Source organism: Lolium rigidum, chromosome 5 (genome assembly GCF_022539505.1).
Source record: "Lolium rigidum isolate FL_2022 chromosome 5, APGP_CSIRO_Lrig_0.1, whole genome shotgun sequence".
NCBI lineage: Eukaryota > Viridiplantae > Streptophyta > Magnoliopsida > Poales > Poaceae > Lolium > Lolium rigidum.
In genome coordinates, this window is record NC_061512.1 from 147,933,631 (window position 1) to 147,946,635 (window position 13,005).

A 13,005-nucleotide genomic window follows, 5' to 3' on the forward strand; every position below is an offset into this window, starting at 1 on the left:
AAGTAAGTACTAGATTTGGATTACTGCGCAGTTCCAGATTTCTTTGCTGTCACGAATCTGAGCCCACTGCCCTGCAGGAAGCTCAGAAAATTATGCCAATTTACGTGCATGATCCTCAGATATGTACGCAACTTTCATTCAATTTGAGCATTTTCATTTGAGCAAGTCTGGTGCCATTTTAAAATTCGTCAATACGAACTGTTCTGTTTTGACAGATTCTGCCTTTTATTTCGCATTGCCTCTTTCGCTATGTTGGATGAATTTCTTTGATCCACTAATGTCCAGTAGCATTATGCAATGTCCAGAAGTGTTAAGAATGATTGTGTCACCTCTGAATATGTCAATTTATATTGTGCACTAACCCTCTAATGAGTTGTTTCGAGTTTGGTGTGGAGGAAGTTTTCAAGGGTCAAGAGAGGAGTATGATGCAACATGATCAAGAAGAGTGAAAGCTCTAAGCTTGGGGATGCACCGGTGGTTCACCCCTGCATATATCAAGAAGACTCAAGCGTCTAAGCTTGGGGATGCCCAAGGCATCCCCTTCTTCATCGACAACATTATCGAGGTTCCTCCCACGAGACTATATTTTTATTCCATCACATCTTATGTGCTTTTTCTTGGAGCGTCGGTTTGTTTTTGTTTTTGTTTTGTTTGAATAAAATGGATCCTAGCATTCACTTTATGGGAGAGATACACGCTCCGCTGTAGCATATGGACAAATATGTCCTTGGTTTCTACTCATAGTATTCATGGCGAAGTTTCTCCTTCGTTAAATTGTTATATGGTTGGAATTGGAAAATGATACATGTAGTAATTGCTATAATGTCTTGGGTAATGTGATACTTGGCAATTGTTGTGCTCATGTTTAAGCTCTTGCATCATATGCTTTGCACCCATTAATGAAGAAATACATAGAGCATGCTAAAATTTGGTTTGCATAATTGGTTTCTCTAAGGTCTAGATAATTTCTAGTATTGAGTTTGAACAACAAGGAAGACGGTGTAGAGTTTTATAATGTTTTCAATATGTCTTTTATGTGAGTTTTGCTGCACCGGTTCATCCTTGTGTTTGTTTCAAATAGCCTTGCTAGCCTAAACCTTGTATCGAGAGGGAATACTTCTCATGCATCCAAAATACTTGAGCCAACCACTATGCCATTTGTGTCCACCATACCTACCTACTACATGGTATTTTCCAGCCATTCCAAAGTAAATTGCTTGAGTGCTACCTTTAAAATTCCATCATTCACCTTTGCAATATATAGCTCATGGGACAAATAGCTTAAAAACTATTGTGGTATTGAATATGTAATTATGCACTTTATCTCTTATTAAGTTGCTTGTTGTGCGATAACCATGTTTGCTGGGGAACGCCATCAACTCATTGTTGAATTTCATGTGAGTTGCTATGCATGTTCGTCTTGTACGAAGTAAGGGCGATCTACACTGAGTTGAATGGTTTGAGCATGCATATTGTGAGAGAAGAACATTGGGCCGCTAACTAAAGCCATGATTCATGGTGGAAGTTTCAGTTTTGGACAAATATCCTCAAATCTCTAATGAGAAAAGAATTAATTGTTGTCAAATGCTTAAAGCATTAAAAGAGGAGTCCATTATCCGTTGTCTATGTTGTCCCGGTATGGATGTCTAAGTTGAGAATAATCAAAAGCGAGAAATGCAAATGCGAGCTTTCTCCTTAGACCTTTGTACGAGGCGGCATAGAGGTACCCTTTGTGATACTTGGTTAAAGCATATGTATTGCGGTGATAATCCGGGTAGTCCAAGCTAATTAGGACAAGGTGCGGGCACTATTAGTACACTATGCATGAGGCTTGCAACTTATAAGATATAATTTACATGATGCATATGCTTTATTACTACCGTTGACAAAATTGTTTCATGTTTTCAAAATCAAAGCTCTAGCACAAATATAGCAATCGATGCTTTTCCTCTATGAGGACCATTCTTTTACTTTCAATGTTGAGTCAGTTCACCTATTTCTCTCCACCTCAAGAAGCAAACACTTGTGTGAAGCTGTGCATTGATTCCTACATATTCGCTTATTGCACTTATTATATTACTCTATGTTGACAATATCCATGAGATATACATGTTACAAGTTGAAAGCAACCGCTGAAACTTAATCTTCTTTTGTGTTGCTTCAATACCTTTACTTTGAATTATTGCTTTATGAGTTAACTCTTATGCAAGACTTATTGATGCTTGTCTTGAAGTGCTATTCATGAAAAGTCTTTGCTTTATGATTCACTTGTTTACTCATGTCATCACATTGTTTTGATCGCTGCACTCACTACATATGCTTTACAAATAGTATGATCAAGATTATGATGGCATGTCACTCCAGAAATTATCTTTGTTATCGTTTTACCTGCTCGGGACGAGCGGAACTAAGCTTGGGGATGCTAATACGTCTCCAACGTATCGATAATTTCTTGTGTTCCATGCCACATTATTGATGTTATCTACATGTTTTATGCACACTTTATATCATATTCGTGCATTTTCCGGAACTAACCTATTAACAAGATGCCGAAGTGCCGATTCTTTGTTTTCTGTTGTTTTTGGTTTCAGAAATCCTAGTAAAGAAATATTCTCGGAATTGGACGAAATAAAAGCCCAGAGGCCTATTTTCTCACGAAGCTTCCAGAAGACCGAAGACGAGACGAAGAGGGGCCACGGGGGAGCCAAACCCTAGGGCGGCGCGGCCCCCCTTGGCCGCGCGGCCCTGTGGTGTGGGCCCCCCGTGCCGCCTCTCGACTTGCCCTTCCGCCTACAAATAGCCTCCGTGACGAAACCCCCAGTACCGAGAGCCACGATACGGAAAACATTCCCGAGACGCCGTCGCCGCCGATCCCATCTCGGGGGATCCTGGAGATCGCCTCCGGCACCCTGCCGGAGAGGGGATTCATCTCCCGGAGGACTCTACACCGCCATGGTCGCCTCCGGAGTGATGTGTGAGTAGTCTACCCCTGGACTATGGGTCCATAGCAGTAGCTAGATGGTTGTCTTCTCCCCATTGTGCTATCATTGTCGGATCTTGTGAGCTGCCTATCATGATCAAGATCATCTATCCGTAATTCTATATGTTGCGTTTGTTGGGATCCGATGAATAGAGAATACTTGTTATGTTGATTATCAAAGTTATGCTTATGTGTTGTTTATGATCTTGCATGCTCTCCGTTACTAGTAGAGGCTCGGCCAAGTTTTTACTTTTAACTCCAAGAGGGAGTACTTATGCTCGATAGTGGGTTCATGCCCGCATTGACACAGGACGGTGACGAGAAAGTTCTAAGGTTGTGTTGTGCTCGTTGCCACTAGGGATAAAACATTGATGCTATGTCTAAGGATGTAGTTGTTGATTACATTACGCACCATACTTAATGCAATTGTCTGTTGCTTGCAACTTAATACTTGGAGGGGTTCGGATGATAACCTGAAGGTGGACTTTTTAGGCATAGATGCGGTTGGATGGCGGTCTATGTACTTTGTCGTAATGCCCAATTAAATCTCACTATACTCATCATGATATGTATGTGCATTGTCATGCTCTCTTTATTTGTCAATTGCCCAAGCTGTAATTTGTTCACCCAACATGCTGTTCGTCTTATGGGAGAGACACCTCTAGTGAACTGTGGACCCCGGTCCAATTCTCTTTACTTGAAATACAATCTATCGCAATACTTGTTCTACTGTTTTCTACGCAAACAATCATCTTCCACACAATACGGTTAATCCTTTGTTACGGCAAGTCGGTGAGATTGACAACCTCACTGTTTCGTTGGGGCAAAGTACTTTGGTTGTGTTGTGCGGGTTCCACGTTGGCGCCGGAATCCCCGGTGTTGCGCCGCACTACATCCCGCCGCCATCAACCTTCAACGTGCTTCTTGGCTCCTCCTGGTTCGATAAACCTTGGTTTCTTTCTGAGGGAAAACTTGCTGCTGTGCGCATCATACCTTCCTCTTGGGGTTGCCCAACGAACGTGTGAAATACACGCCATCACCAACTACTACTACTGATCCCTAATCTAGGGGCCATTATTGCCCTCGTCGTCACTGCCTCCGGCGCAACTGCTGATAGACTCTTCATCAAAGCTTCTGTGGCCTTCCACGGGAGCCTCATCTTCCTCACCATCGTCATCGCTGTCGTCGTCCCACCAGGTGTGGAGGCGCTTTGCTGGTGGGTAACCTTCAAGGGAGTCATCGTCGTCCTCCTCCGCTTCTTCCTCGGAGGAGGTAAAATCGTCTCGGGAGAAGCGGTCGTCCTCGCTTTCTGCTTCCTCTTCCCCTTCGACGAGGAATTGAAGGTCGCCCTCTTCATCGGTCAGGGATTTGTCATTTTCCGACCAGATGGAGGAATTATGTTCCTCTTTGTCCCACGACGTCGAGGCGAGGATGTCGTGCGCCGCCAACGAGCCCCACTCCGGCGTCGGCTCGCGAGAGGAGGAAGAATCAGAGGAGACCGATGAGGTGGAGGAGGAAGAAGAGGAGGACATGGCTATAGGAGATTGGGGGTTTTTTGGTGCCGATGGCCAGAACAGGGCATCATGATGAGAAATGCTGCGACGGTTCTGCTCTACCATGACATGACCCGACGAAGAGGAAAACAGGATGATTTTGGAATTGTTAATTCCAAAACCAGGGGGGCATGTGTTATCACCGGAATTTGACCAGGTCAGAGGTGGGCTGCGATCAAGATGGATTTAAAGAATATACATGGGAGAAATATGTGAATCGGCCTTTATATGCAAAATGTGGGCTAGTTGGCCCGTGTATCTGTAACATATTAGGATATCTGTCGGTTAGTTAGAGTTTTACCCGTGCACGGTAGGTGCACGCCTAAATTAGAAAGTCCCCTGGACTATAAATATGTATCTAGGGTTTATGGAATAAACAACAACCAACGTTCAACACAAACAAATCTCGGTGCATCGCCAACTCCTTCGTCTCGAGGGTTTCTCCGGTAAGCACCATGCTTGCCTAGATCGCATCTTGCGATCTAGGCAGCACAAGCCTACCCACGTTGTTCATGCGTTGCTCGTGCTTGAAGCCTTTTTGATGGCGAGCAACGTAGTTATCTTAGATGTGTTAGGGTTAGCATTGTTCTTCGTATCATATGCTGTCGTAGTGCGACCCTTATGCATCTAGCCGCCCTTACACCTATCTCGGGTGTAGGGGCGGCACCCGCTTGATCATACTTTAGTAGATCTGATCCGTTACGGTTGCTCCTTGTTCTGCAAGGATTAGTTTAATATCCGCATTAGTTAGGCCCTACAAAGGGTTGGAGGATCCAGCGGCGTGTAGGGTGAAGTTCGCTAGCCCTAGAAAGGATGTTCCGGGGATCAACCTCGTGTTGGTTTTAGGCCCTGTCTAGGATCGGCTTACGGTCACCGTGCGCGAGCGCGAGGCCCAATCGTGAGTAGGATGATCCGATTATGCGGTGAAAACCCTAAATCGTCGTAGATCTCATTAGCTTTATCTTGATCAAGCAGGACCACCATATATTCGGACACCTTGTACGAATCATGGGTGGATCGGCTCTTTGAGCCGATTCACGGGATAACCCGAGAGCCGATCGAGGCTCGTATTTAATGTTTACGTGTATGCCATGCAGGAAACTAAGCGAGGCATCATCCAACACCTTCCTGACCAGGTATAGGTCAGGTGGCACGCCCTTGCGATAGCATCGGACGTGTGACCAGGAAGCTTTGCGGGCCGTCGCTCTGAGGGACTGGGGCCAGCCGCAGCCCTAGTTGTTCCCGGCTCTACTGTGTTGCCCGTTGCTGCCCGCCAGTGGGTTTCTGACGTCAACACTCTCTCAATTCTCCTCAAATTGGTTACTGGTACAGGTGATGTCTGTGAACTGATGCAGTCATCTTTTGCCTCCGTCTCTCTAATGCGCACTATAGCATTCTCGTAGTGCAAAATCAAATCCACTAGTGTCATACCGTAGTCTAGGTGTAGGTGAAGACATGAGTTAAGACTTTCACTTCGCTGATTGCTTTTCATACCAAGCCGGAACCCCTCGGATAGAGTACGCCGCTGCCCATAATCTCCTCTTCTTGTACATTCTTTTCAGCCACGTACGTGTTTTCCGTGTCTGCCATTTCTGGATAAAAGCGTGCCATCTTTCCTCGAATATATCCGGTGTGGTCGTGTAATACAACGAGCCCGAAACTCACTCAACGACTTGAAACTTAGGTGCCGAGCCATGTTCTTTTCAATGTGCCATGAACAAATACGGTGCGATCTGCTCCGGAAACACACTTCGAATAGCTCTAATCATCGCACTATCGGCATCGGTGATTATTGACTTGGGTTTCTGCTGCAACATAGCTTTCAAAAAAGTCTTCGAGTAACCATACATACGTGCTTTCCTTCTCATCTGATAAGATGGCACACGCAAAAACTGTCGTCCTCCGGTGATTGTTAATTCCAACAAACGGAACAAATGGCATACCATATCGGTTCATCTTATATGTACTATCGAACACAAGTACGTCTCCATAATCATTGTAATCCTGTCGGGACTGAGCATCACACCAGAACAAGCTTTTCAAACGACCTTTACTATCAACGTCGTACTCAAAAAAAAAATCAGCAAACTTCTTCCTCCGGTTCTCCATCATGGCAATGGCTGAGCTAGCATCACCACCTGCAAGTAACTTTCTCTTCTCCCTGCAGCACATGTTGTACAAGTCCTTCCTCGTAAACCCAACAGTGGTGTACCGACCATACTTGCTGAGGAAGGTATCCATTATCACATGCTTCCTAACCCCAGCTGCGCTTTCTCCGCTTTCTGGAATCTTTTATCCTCCTATGTGACCATAAAAATGGGCTCTCGCTCGGTTCTGCACACTTATGACTGTGCTTGTAAACAAATTTTGCAACTCGCCAAACCCCCGAACCTCTATCAAGCTTCACATCCAACTCCAGCTTTACAATTGCAACGTGACAAAGGTCTCAACCTACGAGTGCGGTTGTCCATAGTCGAAACTTGTCTGTTACGTTTTCCTTCCCGAGAACACACAAACCGCCTTCTGCGAACTATTTTGTTAGCACCCTTAGTCTCTTTGAACTTGAACTTTCTTACACTGAATCCCTCTTGTCGAGCATATCCATTATAAAAAGTAAAAGCAGCTGCCTCAGACACAAAGGTCTTCTCCATTACTTCCCAGTAAAACTTTCTCTTATCTTCTGTATCACTCTCATCTTCATCCTCTGATCCATTCTTTTTCTTACCAACTGATTTCACCTGCATGCACAATTGGATAACATTTAAAACAATTTTTTTAACGCCATGGCCGCGAGTCATACAACGAATAAATTCATAAATCTTACATGTCTTCTTCTAACAGGTTCTTCTATAGTCTCCAAGTCTGAATCACCGTAATAGTCGTAAGAAGAATTATCGCCAACTAAGACCCGACCAAACAAGAAATATTAACGGCCATGTCACGACTATATAAAATGCATTGTTGAGTTATTAAATATAAATTAAACATACATATCACCTAATAAAATTAAAATGCATACCTCATCAACAAAACCACGGTCCAATCTCTCGTCATCGGTTGCCTCCTCCGAACATCACTCGAATCTAATTCATTTTAAACCATGTCAACATCAATTCACATTATCAGACATTCCATATTTTTATGCAATCACACAATTATTACTACAAACTCACATTATCAGTGTCAACATTTTCTTCTTGCTCTACATTATCATCTTCTACATCAACACCATCTGCATCCATCTATTAGCAAAAATAAGCACAATCAGTATTTAACTACTTACATGCAAGTACTAAATAAAACTAGTACTTCCGTTTCACTCACACTTTCGTCGACATCATCGTCTCCCCAACTTTGTTCATCTTCACGAGGTGCATTATAGTTGGCAGACGAAATATTGAATTCCTCTTCATCTGTATTTCCGCTTTCGTACTCCATTGAACTTGCACTCAAATCTGAAACGTCCATCGCACTGTTCAAAGTAACAACCAAAATAAGTACATCTCAAAAAGGAGCTCGAAACCCAAACCCTAACATCAACCAAATCATGAACATGCAATTACTTTGTACAATCAATTACCTACCACGAACCAACAATGATCCGCCAAACCCTAACGCCGCACTGTAGCAGCGAGGAACAACCCGCGTGCGATCCTTGCCCAGCCTCCTCGTCGCCGGATCCACCTCCCGCCTCCACGTCCGACCTTGCACAGCCTCCTCGTCGCGGGATCCGCTTCCCGCCTCCACGTCCGACCTTGCCCCAGACTCCTCGTCGCCGGATCCGCCTCCCGCCTCCACGTCCGACCTTGCCCAGACTCCTCGTCGCCGTGCGCTACGCCTTGCCGCCCCAACGTCGTCCTCCCTGCCGTCTCCCTCCCGATGGACAGAACCTTCCAAACCCTAACGAGGACGAGCTATGGCGCACACGAACGAAACCGCTACGCCTTGCCGTTCCCAACGTCGTCGTCCCTGCCGTCTCCCTCCCGATAGAACCTTTCAAACCCTAAGGAGAACCAGCAATGGCGCACACGCAAGGATTCAAATATTTTCCCCGTAACCACCGCCTATCGCCGGCATCAACTCCACCCGATCGACGTAATTTTCGGGTCCAACTCCGATTCTAATGACGTGGGGCCGGCGGAAACCGTCTTCACCTAAGATACGTACAATATCTACGTGGCATCCGATCATCTATGTGGAAAATGACGTGGAGTATAATTATACGCGACTAATACGGCCCCACCGTCTCGAACGGGTATCCCACCTGAACGTCGCTCATTTTACCGGTAGATATGTTAATTAATGGTAGACATATATGTTGTCGCATTTGTTGTGTTTCCTCCTTGCTTACTTCTGATTTTATAGAAACTTGACATGGTCAATTATTGTTATAAATACAATTTCTGAATGTGACGGGAAGATCATCAAAGTAACATGGACCATTTTCCTGTTTCTTCATTGTGTGCATATCTAGGCTCACACTATATGCAATCTTGAATCAAGATTCAGTATCATGTGCCACCTTCACCTACTTCGAAAATAATAGCAGGTGGTGGACAACGTGAAGAGGCGTGACGAAATGAATGACGGTAAGAAGGATGGCGTGCTACTGGATGTGTTCTTCATAATCGTGCATCTCGACCTTGTCTGATGCTTTCCGTCGTGTTGTGTTTGATGCAGGTTTTTTCTCCTATTATTGCTCCAATAATTAAATTTGTTTGGTAGAAACTTCGCAAGCAACATTGTAGACATTATCCTTTTCTCGTCTTTGATTGAGTAACTATGAATATAAACATTCTTTGTACCCATGTTATTGAAATCCTGGAATATTCATGTGCATTATGCTTACTTGTGTGGTGAAGTACAAAACTTGGGGGTCCGTAGCAACGCACGGGCATTCAACTAGTAGTTTCTATAATTGTGTAACAAGATCGTGAAACTGATGCTTACTCAGAACACGGAAAGTGTCTTTAACACATGGACACCAGTGCTCTCCTCACTTTTAGATTTTTAATTTTTTTAAAATCTCACATTTCTAAGTCTCAAAAAATTATGACGTTAAATTTATAAATAGATATGTACGGGTGGGGTGTATGCAAAAACGTCCCGTTATGTATTTCCCAAAGTTTAAAGTATTTTTTATCGGGACTTTTTTGCATACACTTCTCATGAACATATCTATCTACATATTTAACGCCACAATTTTTGAAAACATAAAAGGGTCAGATTTTAAATTTCAAAAAACTGAAAGTGGAGAGAGCACTGGCACCCATGTGCACCAAATTCCTGTCCCTCAGAACAACACTATAATGGCAACATCAATCCTATATTATAATGTTTCAGATTATAAAATGAACTTTTAAAAGAAAGATACAAGCCTACAACAGAAATGCGTAATATATATAACCTTTGTTATTTTCCCTTGTTGAGAGAAGAACCACAATCTTAGCGTGATATTCTGAACAACATTTTAGTGGAACATGACCGGTGGCAACTTAACAGTGCTGATACTAAACCAAAAGAATAAACATAAACCTTCCATATTCTCATTTAATTTTCATTTTGACCTTTTCATGGCTACGAATTTGCATGTTGGTCAGGTCAGATAGGTCAACGTCGTCCTGGGAGGCCACCTCCGCCGCCCTTGCGGATGAAGGTGTTTTTATTTTTTGGCTTTGGTAATTCGTGGATATCCAACACCTGCATCGTCCTCTGCTTTTTTGCTGCAAAAAGGTGACAAAGAAACATGTCAAAATATTGACGGCGCTATCACTTTCTTCGCTTGTCACTGTTTAACCGATGTTAACCCCTTTTGCTCTATGTTCATCACAATAGAAGCGAAAACTACAACTTGGTACGTCAATGAAATTATTACCATTTTGTATTTCCTGGTAATTTTCATGAAGCCTCTTTCTGGCCGAATCGAGCTTCTCAAGATCCAAATTATTATCCTTCGGTTCCCTTATTGTCCTCTGCAAAACATAGATGTAAATACTACAAGTATAGGAGTGTAGGTACTGTTTAGCAAAAGCCAAAAACTGAGCAGAGAAAACATACTTTTAACGAATACTTTACCACATGATTCACTACAAGTAAAACATAAGTACTTGTCTCTCACTGTTGTGCATGTTAAGATCAAATACTTTTTTGCATTGTCCACACGAGTGTAGGAGAACCTTTTCCACTACTACTATGAACAAAGCCAAGTGCACAATCTCTGTACAACAACGAATGGCCCTACTAAAAATTTCAGGAGGATGATCTGGTTAGGCTTACAGCTGGAGCAGATGACGAAGTAGTTGAATAGTTGCTGCTGTTGTTCGGTTTCATATTATATGTGGGAGCAGGGCTTGCTCTACGCTTCTCCATTGTCGCCTCAAATCCATTGTTACTGTTATTGCTAGATTTAGACCTAGATCGCTCTGAGCTCAAACCATCTTAGGTTCAAACAATGAAACAAAGTTTCAGTTGGCACAGTATTACATCTATAAAGCGCTTTAAACATAAAATTTTAATAATATGTGCGGGGACTCACTTTGCCTCTGTGGTGGTGGGCTGGGCGAATATTTGAAATCTGAAACCTGCAATGGCACAACAGTAACGAAGGTATCTATGTTACAACTGACGAGCTGTGTAGACTGTAGAGAAAGAACAGATTAAACCATATCAAGTTAATCAACATGAGCAATTTCATGTTTTAGTTATAGCCATTTTGCACTTTCAAAAGCCTTGGCAAATCATGATTAACTATGTAGCAAATTGTCGGTTGTTTGGTAAACAAACAGAAAAATGTAGTATAATTATTCTTGACACAACACTAACCACCAGATAGGAACTTTCTGCACAAAACAAAAAACATAAAGATTGCAGCGATGTTACTTATATTAAGAACATTCCTAAGCAAGAACAAAAATACTAGGCTCCATTCCTCCATTAGTATGGAATAACGTGTTTGGATTGTGGAAGAACAGGTCACCTGAGCATTTTGGTAGCTTTTGCCTTGGGCTTGGGTATTCTCGGGCGAGTCACCATCAGCTGCCAACATGAATTACATCAATCTAACTGAGAACAAAATGAGTCCTAATAACTTTAGAGCTGAGAACAATCCATACATAGGATCGAGCTGCCACTGGAGTTGTGGAGCCGCACCCAGCCGTCCACTATCTCCTTCCATTTCCTTCACAGAAAACCAAACAACATTCAGAAGGCACTTCTAATTTAGCATTAGACAGCACAAATACGACATGTTGCAATTTAGCATTAGACACCACCTGACGAGTAGCTTCACCAACTGCCGGACCTCGCCTGAAGGGTTCTTGCGCAGGCCATTCACATGCCGGCCAATGTCCGTCTCCTGTACAGCCAAAAACACAAGGGTTTTCGCTCCTACTAGTTAAGCATCTTGCAGAAGTAAGCAACAACAAACTTATTCTTCTTGCGTAAGCCAGCATAAACTGGAGCAAAAAGTGGGGGAAAATGAATAGACGTAAGGATAACCTGGAGAGCCTTGTAGGTGATGTCCATGTCTGCCAGGTTCTGCAGCAGGCTGACCAGCTCGTCCTCCGACTGTGACGAAACCATACAAAGGTACAGTTTGCAACAGAAGAAGTGAGCTTTCCCGACCGAAATGGTACTACTGACTCCAAACCGGTAAAAATGGGATCTTTTCTAAGGACCTGGTCGGGGTCCTCCAGGAAGTCCCTGATCGCCAGGATCTTGCTCTCCAAGCCAGCGCCCTCGTCAGCCTCCTCGTCCTCGCCGAGGCCATCCACGTATGCATCCTCCTCCTCCGCCTCTTGCGAGGCCGGAGACGCCGCCTCGGCCGGCTGACGCGGTGGCAGCTGCTGCAGTGGACGCTCAGGGTCGTCGCAGTTGCGGCAGCGCCCCGCGGCGTAGAGCCGCTCTACGATGCCGTCGCGGCGCGCGCGGAGCTCGGCTGGCGCTGCCGCGGCGAGCGCGGCGTCGACGAGGTCCCACACGTCTCCGCCTCCGAAGGCGGCGAGCGCGCGCCGGAGGCGACCGTCAACGTCCATCCCGCCCGCCGGCGATCGCCGAACCTGATCCCAACCCCGAAGAACTCCGACAAGGCGACCCGGAGCACACCACCGGAATCCCCTGAGCCGATCGCTAGGCGGCCGGAAAACTCGGCCCCGCCACCGAGTGGGGCGCAGCCATGTGATGAGACAGACAGATTGGTGGTGGGAGGCGGCGATTTGGATTGGAGGAGAGGAGGGTGGGCTCGATTGGAGAATTGGACGGGAGCGTGGGCTGAACCCGGTAAGCGACCTCGGGGACCCGTTAAGGGCGTGATGGTGGTGGTTGGGATATCAGGATATCGGTCGTTTCATTAGGGGGAAAATCATGCTGTAATATTCCTTCTTCTCGTGGCCAGATTCGGATCATTTTCTTTCCAGTGAGACCCATCCTACTACTTCACTAGAGCTAGCGTTCTCGAGGTCGCGTCCCCAAAGC

At 44.6% G+C, this 13,005-nt stretch overlaps 1 protein-coding gene across 1 annotated transcript; it reads right to left on the minus strand.

The window, feature by feature from the left end:
- Window positions 1-9,912: 9,912 nt before the first annotated feature.
- LOC124654825 (probable mediator of RNA polymerase II transcription subunit 26c) lies at window positions 9,913-12,566 on the minus strand. The gene is made up of 9 exons (XM_047193813.1): window positions 12,210-12,566; window positions 12,031-12,099; window positions 11,805-11,887; window positions 11,646-11,710; window positions 11,510-11,568; window positions 11,069-11,114; window positions 10,810-10,970; window positions 10,409-10,505; window positions 9,913-10,256 (listed from the first exon to the last, which is right to left on the minus strand). Exons 1-9 carry the CDS (start codon window positions 12,564-12,566, stop codon window positions 10,144-10,146), a joined length of 1,050 nt encoding a protein of 349 aa, XP_047049769.1. The 3' UTR covers window positions 9,913-10,143.
- Between the last annotated feature and the right edge of the window lie 439 nt (window positions 12,567-13,005).

Coding starts and splice junctions, on each gene's coding strand:
- LOC124654825 (XM_047193813.1), bottom strand. CDS start 12,566: ATGGACGTTGACGGTCGCCTCCGGCGCGCGCTCGCCGCCTTCGGAGGC. Junction 11,115..11,509: donor AAAGCTACCAAAATGCTCAG/GTGACCTGTTCT, acceptor GTGCCATTGCAG/GTTTCAGATTTCAAATATTC. Junction 10,506..10,809: donor CTTCGTCATCTGCTCCAGCT/GTAAGCCTAACC, acceptor TATGTTTTGCAG/AGGACAATAAGGGAACCGAA.